Source organism: Neofelis nebulosa, chromosome 2 (genome assembly GCF_028018385.1).
Source record: "Neofelis nebulosa isolate mNeoNeb1 chromosome 2, mNeoNeb1.pri, whole genome shotgun sequence".
NCBI lineage: Eukaryota > Metazoa > Chordata > Mammalia > Carnivora > Felidae > Neofelis > Neofelis nebulosa.
In genome coordinates, this window is record NC_080783.1 from 129,792,684 (window position 1) to 129,815,739 (window position 23,056).

A 23,056-nucleotide genomic window follows, 5' to 3' on the forward strand; every position below is an offset into this window, starting at 1 on the left:
ATCTTCTGTGGACTTTGGCTTAGTATACTTTCTAAGGAATGAAGTTGATGTTAACTATAAACTAACACATGATTCTTCTCCAAGAGAAACCTTCTGGAGTGATCTATTTTTAATTGAAGGGGCATGGGGATCTTTCCATTTAACAGGGTATTGACATAGGAGACAGTTTAACTATTCCGGATGAGTTCACTGAAGAAGAAAAGAAGTCCGGACAGTGGTGGAGGCAGCTTTTGGCAGGAGGTATTGCTGGTGCCGTCTCTCGAACAAGCACTGCCCCTTTGGACCGTCTGAAAGTCATGATGCAGGTGAACTTTATGATCTTGTGTCTAAGTTTCTCCTACATATTCTGAAACAGTGAGAAATGTGCTGGTTTGAAAAAGAAGTTTTAAAATTTCTTACTAATATTCTTTCATACCTTAAAAAAGAAAGTATGAAAGCTCTATTTTGTTGCTATTAATCCTGAATTCAGTCCATGTAAGTATTTCAGTGTTCTGTAAAACCTTAAATTGTTGTGTGATGAACTTTTAGTCTTTGGCATTCTATGACTTTTCAAATGTTTAATGAGAAAAAAATCTCTAGGCCATTATTGTAGGATTCTCCTTAAATTATTTATATTTTCCTTCTGTTTTGTGTACTTTCTCAAAGTGGAATGTTTCCAAGTTTTAGAATCTGGGAACAGGGATGTGATTTTTGAAATCATTCTAAAGATGAGGTTAGTAGAAAAGACCTGGATTTATAGACTGACTTTGCTATTTACCTGCAATGTGGCTTTGGCTGATCAGAGTGGAAAGAAGGAGAAAGGAAAGGAATTGATATTTATTTGGTGCTCATTATGGTAACCCATTTAATCTTCATAGCAAGTGGGTATTATATCCTCACATTATCTCTGGAGAACCTGAGGCTCAGAGAAGTAAATAATTTTTCCTTTATAGCAAATTTGACAAGGAATGGAGTATCTTTGGCTATAGAGCTGTGGTTCTCACACTGCATGGAACCCCTGAGGTCTCATTTTCCTTTATCTGGGAGTGGGATTAAGAATATCTAACAAGGCTAGTTGTAAGAATTAAATGATTTAAAGTATGTGCAAATGCCTGATAAACTGGAAAACCCTACTGGAATATAGTAGTTGCTTAAAAATGAGTTTTTACAAGTTGTGTTGTCATACCTGTGGTCAACATTTTTTATACTTGTCATTAGATTTAGGTATAAAAACATTTCTGACAATATTTTTAACAGCATCCATTCAGAATGTACCTAAATCCCAAGATATATTTAGGGGTAAAAATAGTGCATTAAGGAAGAATAAGAAGGAATTGGTGTTTGTGTTTTTCTTTAGGAATGATAGTAAATTGACTTTGAGAGAGCTTGAATAAGCATTCATCTTTTCCTTTGTCATATTTTTTTGTGAAGTTCATTTAAAATAAAATGGATATCTCTGGACTTTATTTCCTGCAAGTTCTGTGGGGTAGGTGGGTGGGGTTTTTCAAAACTACCTTCAGGTTCAATAATTCAGGAAGGCTCACAGAATATACTAGAATCTTTAATACTCATGGATGTGGTTTATTACAAGGAAAGATACAGATTCAAATCAGCCAAGGAAAAAAGCATATAAGGACAAGTCTGGGAAAGCACCAAATGCAGAGTTTTTGTTTTCTTCTCCCTGTAGAGTTGCCATGTGTTATATTCCAGCATTGATGTATGACAATATGCACAGTGTTGCAAACCAACCAAGAAAGTTCGCCTGAGTCTTTGATGTCCAGAGTTTTTATTGTGGATGGATCATATATTGCCCACGTGGCTGACCTTTATTCTTCAGCCCTTCACATATTGTTTTTCTGTTTTTTACGGTAGCCACTCATTCAGTAGCCACTCATACCATAACCAAAATGATCAGAAGAAGAGCTGATTTCTATAACTGTTTTTGGCTTATTAGATTTTGTCATTTTTATACAGAGGCAGTTATAACGTCTAGTGTATTTAAATAGTGATCACATCTGTGGTATAAACCAAGTAGTCACTGGGTGAGGCAAGTGGTACATGTTGCCATGAGTTTATTGCCTAGAGAGGCTTTGAGATAAGCCATAGAAGGTATTTTAAGTTTTGGTGGGAGGCTGTGTGCATTCCATTGTCTATGGCTCTGATATACAAAATACAAAATTGTTTTCAGACCCATTTATATTTCATGGTGGTATTGCTTCTGGGGGGCGGAGAGATAGTATATTACTTGCAGTGTATTGTTAAAAGTCTCTTAAACTGAACTTGTTCACATTCCAAGGGCAGTTCTGTAGTCTAATACATACTTTGGTTCATGTTATCTTATTGTTTGTAATAATTTTAATTTTGATCATGTCCTGTCTGCCTGCTTTCCCACACTGAGGGTACTGATTTTTCTTAGTTTTAGATTTGGAATCAGCCTCTACAATGTGGTAATAATTCTTCCCATCATTATATATTTTCTGAGCTTTCTATATTCTATATTCTATTTTTATTTTTTCTAGATTGTATTTTTAAACATATCTTCTTGCAGTAATAAATAGTGTTGAAATAAAGAGGGTGGTTTGTATGGTTACCTTAGAAATAGTAACAGTAACATGCCACCAGTATTTTGTATCACTCTGCTTTTATTTTTAGGTCCACGGTTCAAAATCAGGCAAAATGAACATATATGATGGCTTTCGACAGATGGTGAAGGAAGGAGGTATCCGCTCCCTTTGGAGAGGAAATGGTACAAATGTCCTTAAAATTGCTCCTGAGACAGCTGTTAAGTTCTGGTCATATGAACAGGTAATTGTTATCACCTGTGGAATTTGTTAACAAAGAGGAGTTAATAAACTGATTCAATAGCAGTGAACATACAGTGCTTTTTGGGTTCTTGTTGTAATGCATAATAATTTTCCACATCTACTCCAGGAGGAATTTCTCTTATAGGAGATTAGACTAGATAAACTCAAATTCCTTATGACTAAACTCTAGGATTTTTTTTTAATGTTTATTTTATTTTTAAGAGAAAGAACATGAGCAGGGGAGGGGCAGAGACAGAGAGGGAGACATAGAATCCCAAGCAGGCTCCAGGCTCCAAGCTGTCAGCACAGAGCCTGATGTGGGGCTTGAACCCATGAACTGTGAGATCATGATCTGAGCTGAAGTCAGACACTTAACTGACTGAGCCACCCAGGCGTCCCTAAACTCTAGGATTCTTAATTTCATATGATTTATTTTAAAAAAGACGTTTATTATTATTATTTGTTTTATTTTAGAGAGAGAACACATGAACTGGGGAGAGGGCCAGAGGGGGAGAGAGAGAGAATCCTAAGCTCGATCTCACGACCCTGGGATTGTAACCTGAGCTGAAATTAAGAGTCAGAAGCTCAATTTGCTGAGCCACCAAGGTGCCCCTAAAAAAAAAAAAAAAAAAAAGACTTTCTTTCTTTTCTTTTCTTTCTTTCTTTTCTTTCCTTCTTTCTTTCTTTATATTTTTAAATTTTTATTTAAATCCAAATTAGTTAGCATATAGTATAATAATGGTTTCAGGAGTAGCATTTAGCGATTCATCACTTACATGCAACACCTAGTCCTCATCCCAACAAGTGCCCTCCTTAATGCCCATCACCCATTTAGCCCATCCCTCTACCCACCTTCCCTCCAGAAAATCTCAGTTTGTTCTCTGTATTTAAGAGTCTCTTATGGTTTGCCTCCCTCTCTGTTTTTATCTTATTTTTCCTTCCCTTCCCCTATGTTCATCTGTTGTGTTTCTTAAATTCCACATATGAGTGAAATCAAGTATTTATCTTTCTCTGACTGACTTATTTCGCTTAGCATAATACATTCTACTTCCATCTACCTTGTTGCAAATGGCAGTATTTCATTCTTTTTTCTTCTGTTTCTCTCTTTTTTAAAAATTTTATTTATTTATTTTTAAATTTACATCCAAGTTAGCATATAGTGCAATAATGATTTCAAGAGTAGAATCCAGTGATTCATCCCCTTCGTATAACACCCGGTGCTCTTTCCAACAAGTGTCCTCCTTAATGCCCCTTACCCATTTAGCCCTCCCCCAACCCACAACCCCTCCAGCAGCCCTCAGTTTTTTCTCTGTATTTAAGAGTCTCTCATGTTTTGTCCCCCTCCCTGTTTTTATATTATTTTTGCTTCCCTTCTCTTATGTTCATCTGTTTTGTATCTTAAATCCCACATATGAGTGAAGTCATATGATATTTATCTTTCTCTGACTAATTTCGCTTAGCATAATACCTGGTTCCATCCACGTTGTCACAAATGGCAAGATTTCATTCTTTTTGATTGTCGAGTAATACTCCATTGGAGGATAGAGCAGAAAAATGAACCTGGACCACTTTCTTATACCATACACAAAAATAAATTCAAAATAGATGAAAGACCTAAATGTAAACCATCAGAATCCTAGAAGAAAAAATAGAAAACGACCTCTTTGACCTCAGCTGCAGCAACTTCTTACTCAACATGTCTCCAGAGACAAGGGAAACAAAAGCACAAATGAACTATTGGGACCTCATCAAGATAAAAAGTTTCTGCACAGTGAAGGAAACAATCAGCAAAAATAAAAGGCAACTAACAGAATTGGAGAAGATACCTGCAAATGACATATCAGATAAAGGGTTCGTATCCAAAATCTAAAGAACTTTTCAAATTCAACACCCAAAAAATAATCCAGGGAAGAAATGGGAAAAAGACACAAATAGACACTTTTCCAAAGAAGACATCCAGATAGCTAACAGACATGAAAAGATGCTCAACATCACTGATGATGAGTGAAATACAAATCAAAACCACAATGAGATACCCCCTCACACCTGTCAGAATGGCTACAATGAACAACTAAGATAATGACAGAAGTTGGTGAGGATGCAGAGAAAGAAACACCCTTTTGCACTGCTGGTGGTAATGCAAACTGATGCAGCCACTCTGGAAAACGGTATGGATGTTCCTCAAAAAACTAAAAATAGAACCACCCTATGAGCCAGCAATTGCACTACAAGGTTATCTATCCAAGGGATATAGGTGTGCTGTTTTTTTTTTTTTTCAATATATGAAATTTATTGTCAAATTGGTTTCCATACAACACCCAGTGCTCATCCCAAAAGGTGCCCTCCTCAATACCCATCGCCCACCCACCCCTCCCTCCCACCCCCCATCAACACTCAGTTTGTTCTCAGTTTTTAAGAGTCTCCTACTTTGGCTTTCTCCCACTCTAACCTCTTTTTTTTTTTTTTCCTTCCCCTCCTCCATGGGTTCCACATAAGAGTGAAAACATATGGTATCTGTCTTTCTCTGTATGGCTTATTTCACTTAGCATCACACTCTCCAGTTCCATCCACGTTGCTACAAAGGGCCATATTTCATTCTTTCTCATTGCCATGTAGTTAGGTGTGCTGTTTTGAAGGGGCACATGTACCCTAATGTTTATAGCAGCATGTACCCCAATGTTTATAGAAGTATGGAAAGAGCCCAAATATTCATTGACAGATGAATGGATAAAAAAGATGTGGTATATATATACAGTGGAGTATTATTCAGTGATCAAAAAGAATTCTGTACTCTTTCCTTAGTAGCTCTTAAAAGAAATGTAGAATTTTTGCTTATTCATTATTCTTAATTTTTTTAAGAAGTTTGTTTATTTATGAGAAAGAGACAGCGTGTGAGTGGGGGAGGGGCAGAGAGGGAGGAGCCACAGAATCTGAAGCAGGCTCCAGGCTCCAAGCTGTGAGCACAGAGGCCAATGCGGGGCTCAAACTCACGAACAGTGAGATCATGACCAGAGCCAAAGTCAGACCCTTAACTGACTGAGTCGCCCAGGTGCCCCTTGTTTATTCATTTTGAATTCAGAGCAGAAGCTGCCTGTTAACATATGTTTTATGAAAGTATCCCAATCTAAGATCTGGGAGGAAAACTTTTAAGTTGTGTATTGACATTGTCATAAAGTGGAGTTGAGTTAGAATGAAAGCTCCATGAGGGCAGGGTTTTGGCTTCTTCTCCATGGACGCTAGCACTTGGAGCCTGGCCTGTGAGAAGTGGTCAATAAGTGTTTGTAAATGAGTGTCATATAGTGGGTGAACATCCTTCAGGACTTTACTCAGGAGTTATTTCCTCCAGGAAACCTTCTTCACTGTTACAGTTCCTTTGTTTCCCTCTATTAGAATTATCACACTAAATTCTGATTATCTCAGTGCTTCTCTCTCTCCTTAATGAGACTGTGAGCTTCCTTAGGCAATATCTGTTTGCAGGTTTATATTCCCAGTATTCTGCCCAGTGACAGTGAGTCCTTACTGATGAGTGAAAGCACAGAGCTCCCAGAGCTGGAATTTGAGCCCAAGCCTGCCTGCATCTCAAGTCCACTAGGGTGAAGGGGAAATGTGTATTTCAAGCAGAAGCAGAAATGCAGGCACAGGGGAGCATCATTCACTTAGGAAATTGAAGGTGGTTCATTTGACTCCAGTGCAGTGGAGTGTGTTTCTGGGAAGATAATGATGAAAGCAGGCTGGACAGGTAGGCAGAAGCCAAATGTAACAGGAATTTTGATTTTATCCTGAATAGGGTGAGGGACTATTGGACATTTTATATAGAGAAGTGAAATGAGTATATCTACATTTAAGAAAGACCAACCCGGAAAAAATGGAGGATGTATTAGAGGCAAGTGAGGTCAGACTGGAGGCAGGGAGACTAATATTTAAGGAAATATTTCTATAATTTAGATAAGAAATGATGATCACCAGTGCAGGGTGGTGGCTGGAGAAATTGGAGAAGGAAATGAACTGAAAAATATTTTGGAAATAGAATCAGCACAACTTGCTGACTGACTAGATATTGAAGTGAGAAAGAAAGAGGAATCAGAGATGATACTCTGGTTCCTAATTTGAACAACTAAAATACATAGAGAATACAATAAGAGGAATAGGTTTTTGGGTAAAGTGACATGTTCCATTTTGGACAAGCTGAATTTGGGACATCTCTGCAACACGAGCAGGTTGCTGTCCAGTGGGACTTTTGATCTCTGATAGAGAGGTTTTTTTTGAGTTGCAGCCATTGAAATGGATTGCTGAGGAAGGCTTATAGAATGGAAGAATTCTGGGAATCTGCCAGGGAGAAGTAAAAGGAGCCCATTGCAGAAAAGACTGAGAAGGAATAGCCAGAGGGACAGGAGGAAATGCAGAGAGTGATGGCCTAGAAGTCAGAGGATTAACAGGGTTTTGTGAAGGGTCAAGTGCTATAGGCTGGTAAATACAATAAGGAAAGGGTCTTTTAGGATTTATCAACACACAGACAGGAGAACTTGGCATAAATGTTCCAGTGAAGTAAAGAGATGAGAAACCATTCTGAAACGACTGTAAACCAGGGGGTGACAATAATTGTACAGTGTAGACACATTTTTTGGGAAGTTGGACTTGAGTGAAAGGAAGGAGAAGATATGAGGGAGAGTGATAGAAAGATGGTGGACAGAGGGGGGTTTTGATATGTTTTATTTTAATGTGCCCATTGCTGAAGCAAGCATGTCAACACAAAGAACGAAGTTAAAAGTATAGGTGGGAGAGGCTGGTAAATGCAGCAGGTGTTCACAGGAAGTGGGGATGGGGGTGGAAGGGCTGGGGAGACATAGGTGCTATCCAGATGCCCTGGGAAGGATTGGCTTTGATGGTACAGGGGACTCTTCTTATGTCACTTTGGGAAGAAAGAAGATATATATGGATGTGGATAATTTTGCAGAGAATGGGCAGGAATACCCTTGCCTGGTAGCCTCTGTTCTTCCTTGAGTTCCCAAGAAAGGACAGTCGCTGAGAATGAGGGAGGAAGTGGTATTGGAAGCTGGAGGAGGATAGAAACGATTGAAATAGGTGTTGTAACACATGGAAAAGGACAGACAAAAGGATTTTAGTGTGGCTTTGAGGGCTCAGTTAGTCTCCTGCTTCTCTCTGTTGATTTATTCCACTTCTCCCTCCAGGGTCGGTGGTTAATAATTACCTTTGTAGACTCTCCTTACCTTTCTAAAACAAGGAGTCTGATTTGCCTGGTTTATGACCACAGTCTGTTTGGGCACAGCTTTTCTTTCCAAGTTGTAAGAAGTAAAGAGTAATAGTGATCACATTTGCTGAACATTTGCCATGTCCTCAACACTCTGCTGTATTATATTATTTAATACTTTTAGCAACCTTGTGAGATAGGTTGTTATCATAGATGAGGAAACATGCTCATGAACTTGCTCAGGGCCACATGTTTCTGGAGTTCCAGCCCCAGGTCTGCCTGTATCTGGAGCCTGTGATATTATCATCCTGGTCTGTGGACATTTTGGATGCATCGGGGTCAGATTTTACCCTTGGCCAGATTGGCTGTGTTGGTTGCTTTAGTACCAGTGGGCCAGATGGGCTCTGGGGTTGATGTGGTAGAGTAATTATATGTATTACCTACAGAAATCTTTCTAAGTTGTTTTGTTAATATTTGTCACTTATTTTATTTATACTGGTGAAAATAAACTCATCTTAAAAAAGAAAAACTATGAGAAAAACATCTAAAAATTGTAAACACTTCATCAACCCTGTATGAGTGCTATGAATTGTGTTTTAGCAAAAGAACAACTGGGTCCCGTCTGTGGAACATCTGTGTTCTGTGGAAATCTAACTTGAAAACCGCTGTCCAGTAAACTGAATGTATTAGCATTTGAGCCTTGCTTTTTTCTGTGAGGTATTAACGCACTGTATGTATTTGGAAAAGCATCATCATATTGTCAATTTAGGAGCTAATTTGTATTTTGATATTTACCTAGTCAGCTCGCGTTGCCATAACAAAATACCATACTGATTGTTTAAACAACAGAAATTAATTTCTCACAGTCCTGGAACTGCGGGATCCAAGACCAGGGTGCTGACCAGTTTGGTCAGTTTTGGTCTGGTGAGGGCTCTCTTCTTGGCTCGCACATGGCTGCCATGTGTGCTTACATGGCCTTTCTCTCATACATGTGTGTGTAGAAACAGAAAGAGAGGCAGAGAGAGAAAACTCTCTGGTATCTTTCTTAAGGACACTTTTTTTTTTTTTTAACGTTTATTTATTTTTGAGACAGGGAGAGACAGAGCATGAACAGGGGAGGGTCAGAGAGAGGGAGACACAGAATCTGAAGCAGGCTCCAGGCTCTGAGCTGTCAGCACAGAGCCCGACGTGGGGCTAGAACTCATGGACCGCGAGATCATGACCTGAGTGGAAGTCGGCCGCTTAAAAGAGCCCCACCCTCATGACCTCATCTAACTCCAGTTTATCTCCCAGAGGCCCCATCTCCATGTATCATCACAGTGGTGGTTACAGCTTCAACATAAGAATTTGTTGGGAGGGGGAGACATGATTCAGTCTATAGCAGGTATTAATATACATTTAAATATGTATTTATACAGTACAAGAAGTTGCTTACTGTGGAAGGACAAAAAATAGGAATCTTTGACAGATTTATTTCTGGTTCCTTGGCTGGGGCAACTGCACAGACTATTATTTATCCTATGGAGGTAAGTACCACTCTGAAGTCTGACTGTGTGGGTGCTATTTGTTTGATTATCTACTGTTGGGTAACAAGTTACCCCCAAATTAACAGTTTAAATTTTTTTTAATGTTTTTATTTATTTTTGAGACAGAGAAAGACAGAGCATGAGTAGGGGAGGGGGAGAGAGAGAAGGAGACACAGAATCTGAAGCAGGCTCCAGGCTCTGAGTTGTCAGCACAGAGCCCGACGTGGGGCTAGAACTCAGGGACTGTGAGATCATGACCTGAGCCAAAGTCGGGCACTTAACCGACTGAGCCACCCAGGTGCCCCCCAAATTAGCAGTTTAAAATGGGCATTTATTATCTCAGGATTTCTGTGGGTCAGGAGTCTGGGAGTAGCTTAGTCGGGTGCCATTGGCCCAGGGTTTCTCTGAGCCTAGAGTCAAGGTGTGGGTCAGGGTCGCAGCCACCACAGGGTTCACCTGCAGATGAGTCTGCCTCCAAGCTTGCTCACATGTTTGTTGCTGGGCCTCCCTGTTTATTAGCTGGAGATATCAGTTCCTTATCACAGGGACCTCTCCATAGGCTGTTGGAGTACCCCCACAACATGTAGCTGTTTTCTCCCAAGTTGGTGATATGAGAGAGTGAGAGAGAGGGAGAGAATGTTTTAGCCAGCACTTAGGATGGAAGCTGCAATCTTCTGTCATTTCTGCTATATTCTGTTGGTCACACAGACCAGCCCTGGTGGAGCATGGGAGGGGACTACACACCGTGTGAACACAAGGAGGCAGGGATAGTTGGGGCCCCTCTTGGAGGCTGGCTGCCACAGTGTTGATAAGAATTATAGCACTCATTTCCCTCCAAAGAGGTTCTGTACCATACATTTAATAATGGAACCTCAAGATTCGACTAGGTAATGGTAGTCCTAACTAGGCATCCTATCATTAGAGCCTGGGGTTGGCAAACCATGTACCTGTGTAATACTTTGTATAGCCCTTGAGCTAAGAATGATTTTATACATTTTTAAAAGGAGGTTAAAAAAATATGCAACAGACCTGATATTTTAGGGCTGCAAAGACTGAAATATTTACCATGAGGCCTTTGCAGGAAAAGTTTGCCAACTCTTGCTTTAGAGCGAAAATAATATTACAGATATGGCTATCTTTATTGGTATGACAAAGGGGTTTTCAGCATATAATAAGATCTAAGCAAAAAATACCCTTCATTTTCACCTTTGTGCTATGCATATTAATACAGCTTTCCTTGCAAGCATCTTTTTTTTTTATTTTTTATTTTTTATTAAAAAAAAATTTTTTTTAACGTTTATTTATTTTTGAGACAGAGAGAGACAGAGCATGAACGGGGGAGGGTCACAGAGAGAAGGAGACACAGAATCTGAAACAGGCTCCAGGCTCTGAGCTGTCAGCACAGAGCCCGACGCGGGGCTCGAACCCACGAACCGTGAGATCATGACCTGAGCCGAAGTCGGACGCTTAACCGACTGAGCCACCCAGGCGCCCCCCTTGCAAGCATCTTAATATGGTTATTCATATTATTTCCCATAACCCCTTAAAAATATCCTAACGGAATACATAGTCTTCCTCTTATAGCCTCCATCTCAGTTAACAGCATCACTTTCCCACTTCTCTGCTGCCTCCCTCCTGTGTTCAAGCTAGAAACACTGGGATCATTCTGTGTGCTACCATTTCCCTTACCCTCCATATCTAATTTTAAGACCTCTGTAAATTATTTTCTATTTCCTCTGCCACTACCCTCATTCAGATCCTCTTTAAAGTAAATAGGTCCTCTTGGGTGTCATCTTAGCCCTTCACTAGTCATGCTATGTGAGGGATAACACATCGACAAACTAGACAGTCATTTGAGGGACACTATGTGCTGGGTATTTGTTCTCTGTAAAATACTTTGAATTCCATGATGGACTTAATATAAATAATAACATTTTGTTATATTCTTTTATAACTAGGTTATAAAAACCAGGCTGGCTGTAGGCAAAACTGGACAATATTATGGAATATTTGATTGTGCCAAGAAGATTTTGAAACATGAAGGCGTGGGAGCTTTTTACAAAGGTTATATTCCCAATTTATTAGGCATCGTACCTTATGCAGGTATAGATCTTGCTGTGTATGAGGTGAGTTTGCAGCCATGTTTTAAATCTGAAAACGTAGTTAATATAGTTCCTATTGTTAGAATTTGACTTCATATAAAGAAGCACATATATACCAGGAAATAGTTTGTGACCAGAAGCAGATTCAGGGCCTGGGCACCTTTGTATCAGATTTCCCTGGGAGTTATTTTTAAAAAAATTTTTAATGTCTATGTATTTATTTTGAAAGAGACTGCATGAGCAGGGGAGGGGCATAGAGAGAGAGGGAAAGAGAGAATCCCAAGCATGCTCTGCACTGATAGTGCAGACTTGGGCTTGAACTCACAAACCTGTGAGATCATGACCTGAACTGAAATCAAGAGTTGGAAGCTTAGTAACTGACTGAGCCGCCCAGGTGCCTTTCCCTGCAAATTATTTTTATTAATGAAGTGAGCAAACTCACATTCAAGTATAGTTATTCAGCTGAGAAGATGGTATTAAGGATTTTTTTTTTTTTGAGGGGAGACAAAATAAGCAAGAAGGGCGCATTTTCTTTGATTTGTTAAAATCTGACATTGATAAAGCTGAGAGACTGATGTATATGGCACAGATTCACCCCTGGTACTGAAAAGACAACTTAGACTGCAAATCTTGGGTCAACTCTGCCAAATTTTTGAATTTGGGTCAACTCTGCCAATTTATGAATCTGACAAACAGTTTCAGTTTTTGCCTTTGAAAAACTGAAATTCTGGTCGGGGAGATAGGCAGACTACTAAAGCATAGTGTGGTTAGCTGTGCTGTGATAGAAGTAAGCCTGGGCGCATTTGGAAGAGACCCACCTATAGCTGAGAGGAAGGGTGGCATGTGTAATGAAAGTTTTCTTAGAGGACTTTACCTTTTTTTCTAAACAGATTTATTAGGATATAATTTACATGCCATACATTTCATTCATATAAAGTGTACAGTTCAGTGGCCTTTAGAATTTAAAATTTAATTTAAAATTGTGGTAAAATGTATGTAACATAAAATTTGTCATTTTTAACCATCCTTAAGGGTATAATTCAGGGATATTAATTACATTCACAGTACTGTGTTCCATCCCCACTATTTCCAGTGTTTTTTTTATAATCCCAAACATAAACTCTGTATCTGTTATGAAATAACTCCCCACTCTCCCTTCCTCCCAGCCCCGGGTCACCTCTAATCTACTTTCTGTCTATATGAATTTGCCTATTCTAGTTATTTCATACAAGTAGAATCATGTATTCTACAAGGGAATCATGTCCCTTTTTGTCTGGCTTATTTCATTTAGCATAATGTTTTCAGGGTTAATCCATGTTGTAGCGTATCAGAACTTCACTCCTATTGGCTGAATAAGATTCCATTGTATGTATATACCACATCTTGCTTATCTGTTCATCTGTTGGTGGATACTTGGCTCACTTCTGTTTTTTGGCTATTATGAATAATGCTACAGTGAACATTGGGGTACAGGTATCTTGTCAAGTCTCTGCTTTCAATTCCTTTGGGTATATACTGAGGCATAGAATTGCTGGGTCCTATGGTAATTCTATGTTAAGCTTTTTGAGGAACTGTCAAACTGGTTTCCATGGTTATACCCTATTTCATTCCTACCAACAGTACACAAGAATTCTAATTTTTCTACATCCTTGCTAACACTTGATAGCTTCTGTTTGTTTATTTTATTTATTTAATTTTTTTTAACATTTATATTTATTTTTGAGATAGAGATAGAGCATGAGCGGGGGAGGGGGAGAGAGAGGGAGACACAGAATATGAAGCAGGGTCCAGGGTCTGAGCTGTCAGCACAGAGCCCCATGTGGGGCTCAAACTTGTCAACTGCAAGATCATGGCCTGAGCCGAAGTCAGATGCTCAACTGACTGACCCACCCAGGTGCCCCTGTTTGTTTTTTTTAAATAGTGGCCATCCTAACAGAGATGAGGCAGTGTCTCATTATGCTTTTGACTTTCATTTCTCAGATGATAAGCGATGTTGAAGATCTTTTCATACGTTTACTGTCCATTTATATATATTTTTGGAGAAATGTCTATCCAAATTTTTGCCAATTTTGTTGAAGTATAGTTGATACACAATGTTATGCTAATTGTAGGTGTACAACATGGTGATTTGACAACTCTGTGTGTTATGTTCACCAGTAGTGTCACCTGTCATCTGTCACCATACGACACTATTATAATACCATTGGCTATATTGCCTATGCTGTACCTTTCATCCTTGTGACTTATTTATTCCATACTGTGCTTCCCACTCCTCTTCATCCATTTTGCACATCCCCCAATCCTCCACCCTTTTACAACTATCAGTTTGTTCTCTGTATTTGAGAGTCTGTTTCTGCGCACCTGGGTGGCTCAGTCAGTTGAACCGCCAACTCTTGATTTTGGCTCAGGTCATGATTTCACAGTTTGTGGGATCGAGCCCTGTGTCAGGCTGTAAGCTGACAGCATGGAGCCTGCTTGGGATTCTCTGATTCTCTCTCTCCTCTCTCTCTCTTTGCTCCTCCCTGCTCGTGCACTCTTTCTCTCTCTCAAAATAAATAAATAAACATTAAAAAGTCTGTATCTGCCTTTTTTTGTTTTTTGTTTTCATTTGTTTTGCTGTTTTTAAATTTTTTTTTTAATTTTTTTTTTTAACTTTTATTTATTTTTGAGACAGAGAGAGACAGAGCATGAATAGGGGAGGGGCAGAGAGAGAGGGAGACACAGAATCCGAGACAGGCTCCAGGCTCTGAGCTGTCAGCACAGAGCCCGACGCGGGGCTCGAACTCACGGACTGTGAGATCATGACCTGAGCCAAAGTCGGACGCTCAACCGACTGAGTCACCCAGGCGCCCCTGTTTTGCTTTTTAGATTCTACATATAAATGAAATCATGTGGTAAGGGTCTTTCTCTGTATGACTTATTTCACTTAATACCCTCATAAAACTCTCTAGGTCTATTCATGTTGTTGCAAATGGCAAGATCTTATTATTTTTTATGGCTGAGTAATATTCCATTGTATGTGTGTGTATATATGAATGTATATATGTGTGTATATGCACATGCGCGTGAACACACACACAGCGTATCTGTTCTATACATTTATCTGTCCATGGACACTTAGGTTGCTTCCATATCTTAGCTATTATAGATAATGCTGCAGTAAACATACGGGTACATGTATCTTTTTGAATTAGTCTTTTCATTTTCCTTGGGTAAATACCCAGTAGTGGTATTACTGGATGATATGGTTGTTCCACTCTTATTTTTTCAAGAAACCTCTGTACTGTTTTCCACAGTGGCCATACCAATTGGCATTCCTGCTAATGGTGCATGAAGGTTCCTTTTGCTCCACATCGTCACCAACACTTGTTATTTCTTGTCTTTTTGATTCCATTCTGACAGGTATAAAGTGATATCTCATTATGGTTTTGATTTGCATTTCCCTGATGATTAGTGATGTGGAGCATCTTTTCATATATCTGTTGCCTTTACCCATTTTAAATTTTTTTAATTGTTGTTGTGAAGTTATAGGAGTTCTTTATATATTTTGGGTATTAATCCTTACCAGATGTGTGGTTTGCAAATATATTCTCCCATTCCATAGATTGCCTTTTCACCTGCTGATTGTTTCCTTTGCTGCACAGAAGATTTTAAATTGGTGAAATTCATTTATCTATTTTTGCTTTTGTTGCCTGTGCTTTTGACATCATGTCCAAGAAATCATTGCCGAATTCAGTATCCTGAAACATTTAACCTGTGTTTTCTCCTAGAAGTTTTATAGTATTAGGTCTTATGTTTGGGTCTTTAATCCATTTAGAGTTAACTTTTGTACATGGTGTAAGGTAAAGGTCCAACTTTATTTTTTGCATGTGGATATTCAGTTTTTCCCACACCATTTGTTAAAGAGACTGTTCTTTCTCCAGTCTGTAGTCTTGGCATCCTTGTTGATGATCATTTGGCCATATATTCAACAATTTATTTCTGGGCTCTCTGTTTTTGTTCCATTGATCTATATATGTTGTCTTTATGGCAGTACCACACCATCTGACTACTGTTGCTTTGTAGTATCTATTCAAATAAGGGAGTATGAGGCCTCCAAGTTTATTCTTTTTTCCTAAGGTTATTTTGGCCGTTGGGGTCTCTTGAGATTCCATATGAATTTTAGGGTAGTTTTCTCTTTTTCTTCAAAAAATACCTTTGGGATTTGAGTAGGGACTGCATTGAATCCTTAGATTGCTTTAAGTAGTGTATTACTATGCTTGTGCTACCATAACAATAATTTTCCCACGTATGTGCATAGATTCTTATACTTAAAATATTGTATATTTAAAAAGTAGGTTAGCATATGTGTTTTATACAGTTACTCTCAATCATCACCTTCTAATGGAATTACAAGGATATAGGGTGACAGGGAAAAAGGCATGGCCGGGGGATCAGTACACTTGATTCTACACTCTTGTTAAAAATAACTCCACTGAGACTCATTTTCCTCATTCTAAAATTGGAAGAATAGCTCCACATCAGGGAAAGGACTAAATGAAATAACATGTATGTAAAGTATACAATTAGATGCAGTTAGTAGAATTACATTGTTTTTATTAATACCATTGGAAATGTGCTTGAGGTCCTACATTTGGAGTCCTGTTGATCTTAACATTTGTTCAGAAGAAAAGGAGCAACCTGTGCAAGCTCATGTGTTCTGAATCCCCAGTGGCTACCACACCTGTGTGCGGAGCTGCTGCCTCTTCCAGTGACTGCCGCTGCTGGGAATGTGTTACCTGATCTCACAGATGTGCGGCCTGTCTCTCATAAGGATGAGGGTGTCTGTGAAAATGTTCATGTTGAGCGAAAGTAGTTGTAATGTTAGTTGTTCACTGTTTTTCTTCTCTTCTGTTTCTCTGGCAGCTCTTGAAGTCCTACTGGCTGGATAATTACGCCAAAGACTCTGTAAACCCTGGAGTCATCGTGTTGCTGGGATGTGGCATCGTATCTAGTACTTGCGGTCAGTTGGCCAGCTACCCCTTGGCTTTGGTGAAAACACGCATGCAGGCCCAAGGTGAGTTTTTTTTTAATGTTTTTATTTATTTATTTTGCTAGAGTGCATGCATGCATGCATACGTGTGCATGAGTAGGGAAAGGACAGAGGGAGAGGAAGAGAGAGAATCCCAAGCAGACTTCATGCTCAGCACAGAGCCTGATTTGGGGCTCAATCCCACTACCGTGAGATCGTGACCTGAGCTGAAATCAACAGTCAGACGCTTAACTGACTGAGCCACCCAGGTGCCCCTCAAGGTGAGTTTTTGATGGATGAATGATGCTGATAAAAGTACTCTATCAGCAACATGCTTTTGGAGCTTCAGGTTCTCCTGAGGTAGCAGAATATGCTTTTAAGATAGTATTTCACAAGCTTTATTTATTTATTTTTTTCATTACTGCCTCCCTAGGGAACGCTTTCATAAATTATTTTCCTAATCACTCCCTCTTCATGAAATTTTAATATCACAAATACACTGCACATGTACTCTGTGTATATCTGCATTTTATGGGTAAACAGTGAGATTTGGTTTTGCCCATATTGAGAATGCATGTTTTAAGAGTATATAAGCTTAAGTATCTAGACGGATTTGGGTTCAGACCTCTTTGGACTTTCCTCTTTGCCCCAAACCTCTTTGGATTTTCCTTTACTCATCTGTAAATGGGAATGAGAACTGTGCATGTTGTGAGAACTGGCAACAATATATGTAAAGCACCTGGCCTTTGGCAAATTGTTGGTAAATGGTGGCTAGAATTGTTTGCTCTTATTGGACCCTACAACTTTTGAACTGTGGGATCCCTCCTCATTGTGACCCTGTCCTCTCCCTTGGCTTTGATTATACTGTGTCCCCTGGCTTTTCTACCATCTTACTGATTATTCTCTATTCTTAAAAGATTTGCTGGCTTTTATTGCTATTTAAAGTATGTAGCCTGTGCCTTTCTTTCCTTTTTTTGCTCTTTGCTGGCCAGTCTCACCCACCTACTATCATTTCTTTAAACAGTACCTCCTGGGTATCTACAGCTCTATTCCCAGTCTCTCCTTCACCCACTGCCCCCAACCAAGTGGTCACTCGTTAAGTAACCAATACTTTCAGAGCCATTGTCAGGTGCTGGACACTCTGCCAGATGCTAGGGTTAGAGCAGTCCACAAGTCACATGTGGTCCCTGCCATTGTGGAGTGGAAAAGACACACATGCAGCAAGTAAACAAACTCGTTAAATCACCTCCCCTTTGTCAGGGGAGTACAGAGCAAGGGGCTCTAACCTTACTTGGGAGTCAGAGGACATTATCATTTAAGTTCAACCTGGAAAGACAGGTGGAAGTTAGCTGGTCAAAGGTGGGGTGAGGTAGAAAAGAAAGAGCCTTACAGCCTGAGGAAAAGCATATGTGAAGCCACTGAGGCAGGAGAAAATGGGGTCCATTTGAGGAGCTGAAAGAAAATCATATGCCTGGAGAGAAAAATGGAAAGTAGTAACTAAATATTTCATTTGTATTCTCTCATTTAACCATCACAACCATCTTTGGCATTGATACTAGTATTATCTGTATTTTACAGGTGAATAACTGGGGCAAAAAGAGATAAAGTAACTTCCGTAAGGTTATACATTGGTAAATAGTGGAGCTAGACTTCAAACCCAGACAGTCTGGTTGAAACCTTCATCTGGCAAGTCCCCCTCTCCCATCTGCCAACTCCAATCCAGTCCTCTCGTGGCTGATAGACCTATGTTTCTTTTTTTAAAGATTTTATTTTTAAGTAATCGCTACACTCAAAATGGGGCTCAGACTCAAACCCCAGACTCAGGAGTCACACGCTCTTCCAACTGAGCTGGCCAGGCACCCAGATCTGTTGTTTTTAAAGTCAAGGTCTGTTCACTTGATTCCTGTTCAGAAATCTTTGTGACTCTTCAGTGTCCTCAGAATAAATTCCCACGTTCTTAGTGGGAATTTCAAAGCCTTTAGTAATCTGGCCCCACTTTATTTTTTCTCCTCCTCTCCATTTCCCCACCCCTGCCTCACTCACCTCCAGCGCTGGATACCCTCTGTGTAATAACCACATCAGCAGTCCCCATGTAGTGCCCTCATGTGCCCTCACTTTTCTTTGTGGTGTCAGCAGCATGGGCTTTCCCTTCCTCCCTTTCTTGACTCTTGAGGCCATTTTCAAGGCCCAGGAACCCTACATTTTCTTAAGCTCCTCCAAGTGTTCCCATGCTCCCCTTAATTCCAAGGATTGATCTACTCTCTTTTCAGTGCTTGGTTAATGAGGAGGGATGGCCATGGCAGTGTGGGGTGGTAGAAAGTGTGTGAACTTTGGAGTCAGAAAGACCATCTACTCTTAGCTCCCCGCCACTTGCTGGCTAAGTATATTAGGCCAAGTTTCTCCATCTTCCTAAACCTCCAGTTCCTCATTTATAAAATAGGTATGATACTTACCTTGCAGGATGGGTATATAAAGTAATAAAGCCAGTATCTAACCCATAGCAATTACTGAACTAATAACTGTTGTTACCATTGTTACCGTAATTACGGAACTCACTATTAGGTGCCATGCAAGGAGATTTATATATAAAGGGATACTTTATATATTCTAGAATATCATTCAGAGTCACAAATAAAACATATTTGAATATTAAATTAGCCTTGTTTCTTTCTTTATTTCTTTCTTTTCCTAGCCATGATAGAAGGAACCAAACAAATGAACATGGTTGGCCTCTTTCGACGAATAATTTCCAAAGAAGGAATACCAGGACTTTACAGAGGCATCACCCCAAACTTTATGAAGGTGCTCCCTGCTGTGGGCATCAGTTATGTGGTTTATGAAAATATGAAGCAAACTTTAAGAGTAACCCAGAAATGACATGTTGAAATTTTTGCTTTAGGGTGATTATTGAAATTTTCATCAGTCCTCTGGAGTGACTTTTACCACCTAGAATTACAGGTCTATGGCAAAAGAAACCATATATTTGTCACAAAAAGGAAGAGCATATCAATGATTACTTCAAATATTTGGGCTCAATTTTATATATACAGAAATGTTAAAAATCATAGTTTTGATAAGCTCACACAATTTTGAAAAGGCCACAAAATTGTATTTTATCTTTTCATATTAGTGCCTTTCGACAAAGCTATGCCCTGAGTCCTAAATCTGAAAAATGTATTGCTTTAATTAAATTTGTTTTGTGTGGTAATTATAAATTACTAATCTTTATTTTGGTTGGTTCAAGTTTATGCCAGTTCCTTAATACTTAAATGTCTTTTTCTAAAAAACAAAATGATCAGAAAACCTTGAAATTTAAGTTGTTTAATGTATTTTGAATGTCTTTGTAGACTTCTTAAAATTTCCTTGTAGAACCATTAATAGAAAATCATTGCATGAAAACATACCTTACAGCAGCCAAGTAAGTATAGGGCTTATATCACTGTGTTTCTTTAAGCTGAATGAGAATGAACTGAAGTAGCAGAATTCCAGGGCATGCAAATAACTCTAGTCCATTTACATTTTTTGTATAAGGAGAAGTGATGAAATAGTATTTACTTCAATGTGCCCCTTTCCATTTTCCTTGCACTGTTATTTGGTTCCTGGAGTGACACACTGATTGCCAGTATATTGCTGTTAAATTATCAATGCAAGGCAACTTATTTGAAAGATTCTATTTATTCTGTCATTGCTTTGAAAAGCACCAGGAAGCAAAACCTTTTACCTATATCAGCATCTGCAGAACAGCTGTCTTATCTTTATCCTCCTTTGTTTCCTACTTGAATCAGATTCTCTTTTAATCAGGAAGGCTTCTAGGGAGCATTCTTGGTAATCGAACATTTCTTAATTATGTCAAGTAGGTTGATCATGGGTGAATGACATCTTCATTTCCCCCTCAGTGTTAAATTTGTTTGAACCTACAATTCTCAACTTGGGCAGTGCAAACCTGGGAGAATAGTGCATTTTAATAGTAGTGTATATTAATATTATATGTTAGGTACCTATGTTTAAATGAAAGGCTCAATTTATAAACATATACATTCTTATTCTCCCTTGTGCCAAGTTTTAGGAACACATTATGATGTAGAAAATTTGTAAGATTGATGGCATATTTTTATTTTACTAAAGGCATTTTTGTAGGCAATCATCTTTTTTTATTTGTGTGATTAAGACTTAGACAAATATTTATTAGTTGAAGTTATTCTGTAGCTTTTTAATGTAGTTTGATTTCTAGAGATTTCGGTTATCAATTGCCAACATTTTTTTGTGAAAATCTAGTGACATAATAGGCATTTATTTGAACCTACCTCTTATATTTTTTGAATAAAAGAGAAATGTTGGAGCTGTGTTTGTGAAACATATTCTAAAATATAGCTTTTAATACATTAGTTATGCCTGATAAATGTCTTGGTATTTTTATAATACCCATGATAAGCATGGAACTCTATCTTCAGGGTTGTTTGTACTTTGGAGTAATTCATAAATGACAACATTAAGGTACATGATTAGCTTTCTCTTTTTTTACTCATAAGAATTATGGGATGAATAACTAAAATTTTAAGCTACTGAAAAATAGTCATTGTTCATTATGAATTTAAATCGTTTGCTATTTAACATTGTAAGGTATGAATGTGGTTTATCTGTGCATCATGTATCTTTTGAAAAAATGATCTTGTGTCTTTTGAAAAGAGCCCAGAGTTGAAGATGTTTATTTCTGGTATTATTGCATATGTACTTTGCCTTTCTATTAAAAAATATATATGTTTGTTTTAAAAATGATTTGTTTCCTCATTTTTAAAAAATAGGCAAAAAAGAAAAAAAAATGGCTGTGTTACACAGCTTCTATCACTGGCAGCAGTTTGACTGATACTTTTCACATCTGACTCCATATAGTCTGCAAATATTTTCCTGAACAGCCACAGCAATTGTTGTTAATGTCATACATTTTGGCATAAGATGTTTTTCATGATGTCCAAATTCCACATTTATTAGTTAGGGTTATACCCCTGGGGGTTCATGGTGTCAAGGAGAATTCAAAATCATGGGATGACTTTTGTGTGTGTGTGTGTGTGTGTGTGTGTGTGTGTGTGTGAGAGAGAGAGAGAGAGAGAGAGAGAGAGAGAGAGCAGGGTAAGAGCAGAGAGAGAGGGAGAGGGAGAATCCCAAGCAGGCTCTGCACTGTCAGCACAGAGCCAGATGCAGGGGCTCAAACTTGCAGGAACTCGATCTCATGAAACATGAGATCATGACCTGAGCCAAATCAAGAGTCAGACGCTCAACTGACTAAGCTACCCAGGTGCCCCCAAAATCATAGGACTTCTTGACACATCTTGGTGGAGTATCAGTTTGTCTTCAAGCTGTGGGAAGCAAAGCTAAGTAAGTTTAGTGGTGATTAAAACATTTTTTTTTACAGTGCAGATTACAATTAAATACAAAATTTGATTTTAAAAAATAAAATAATAAAACATAAGACTGCAAAGAAATTTCTGTGCTCCAACTCAGATGCCACTCAGATTCCAAGAATAAACATATGAACCCTCCTCTGTTTTCAGGAACGCTTGATTAGAAAAATGCTGCTGCATTTACTTCTCAGCCTTGTATCCACATCAAGAGAAGCTTCATGTGAGCAGGGATCATATTTTATGCTATTTTATACTTTGAGCTTTATATCAGGACACATGTATAAAAGTATGGCCCGGTTTACTTCTCTCCAGATAGGAATTTTACTTGCCCTTTTGTTCTTATGGAATTTTCTTTTCTCTTCTTCTTTTCTTTCTTTCTTTCTTTCTTTCTTTCTTTCTTTCTTTCTTTCTTTCTTTCTTTCTTTCTTTCTTTCTTTCTTTCTTTCTTTCTTTCTTTCCTTCCTTCCTTCCTTCCTTCCTTCCTTCCTTCCTTCCTTCCTTCCTTCCTTCCTTCCTTCCTTCCTTCCTTCCTTCCTTCTTTCTTTCTTTCTTTCTTTCTTTCTTTCTTTCTTTCTTTCTTTCTTTCTTTCTTTCTTTCTTTCTTTCTTTCTTTCTTCTTTCAGATGTGCACCACAGGAGTATTGATATTTGTGGGGAGGAGCAAGCAGCAACCCTCCTCTCCTGCTTTGCTGTATTCCCTTGTTGGGATTAGTGTGGGGTGGACTGAACTCCTTTAGACTGCTCTCTGGGAGAGCATGCCCTGCCACGTTCTCCCTCCAGTGCAGCCCAGAGCTGTGCTGAAGTCCAAGCTGCCCCAGCCTGGACCCACCACTGCCCTCTGGCCACAGTGAGACTGAAGATGTCTATTCATAGCCCTCTGGCTGGTGGGAAAGTTGTTTTTCTTGTGTGTGTGTGTGTGTGTGTGTGTGTGTGTGTGTGTGTGTGTGTGTTGTTGTTTTTGTTTTTGTTTTTACCAGATGTGCATGTTCCCTGGTTGTCTCTGGGTCCCATGGCCATGAACTCAGA

The 23,056-nt window shown here is 38.9% G+C and overlaps 1 protein-coding gene across 3 annotated transcripts in view; it reads left to right on the forward strand.

Annotated features, from left to right (window-relative positions):
• Positions 1-21,407, forward strand: part of LOC131504273 (mitochondrial adenyl nucleotide antiporter SLC25A24) — a 61,278-nt gene extending 39,871 nt beyond the window's left edge. For all 3 annotated transcript variants that reach the window (XM_058716348.1, XM_058716349.1, XM_058716350.1), the window contains 6 exons: positions 147-305; positions 2,632-2,784; positions 9,411-9,518; positions 11,477-11,644; positions 16,526-16,676; positions 19,324-21,407. In XM_058716348.1, the coding sequence (XP_058572331.1) occupies positions 147-305; positions 2,632-2,784; positions 9,411-9,518; positions 11,477-11,644; positions 16,526-16,676; positions 19,324-19,508 (924 nt within the window). In that variant the 3' untranslated portion in view covers positions 19,509-21,407. The remainder of the gene's footprint in view (positions 1-146; positions 306-2,631; positions 2,785-9,410; positions 9,519-11,476; positions 11,645-16,525; positions 16,677-19,323) is intronic.
• Positions 21,408-23,056: the final 1,649 nt, after the last annotated feature.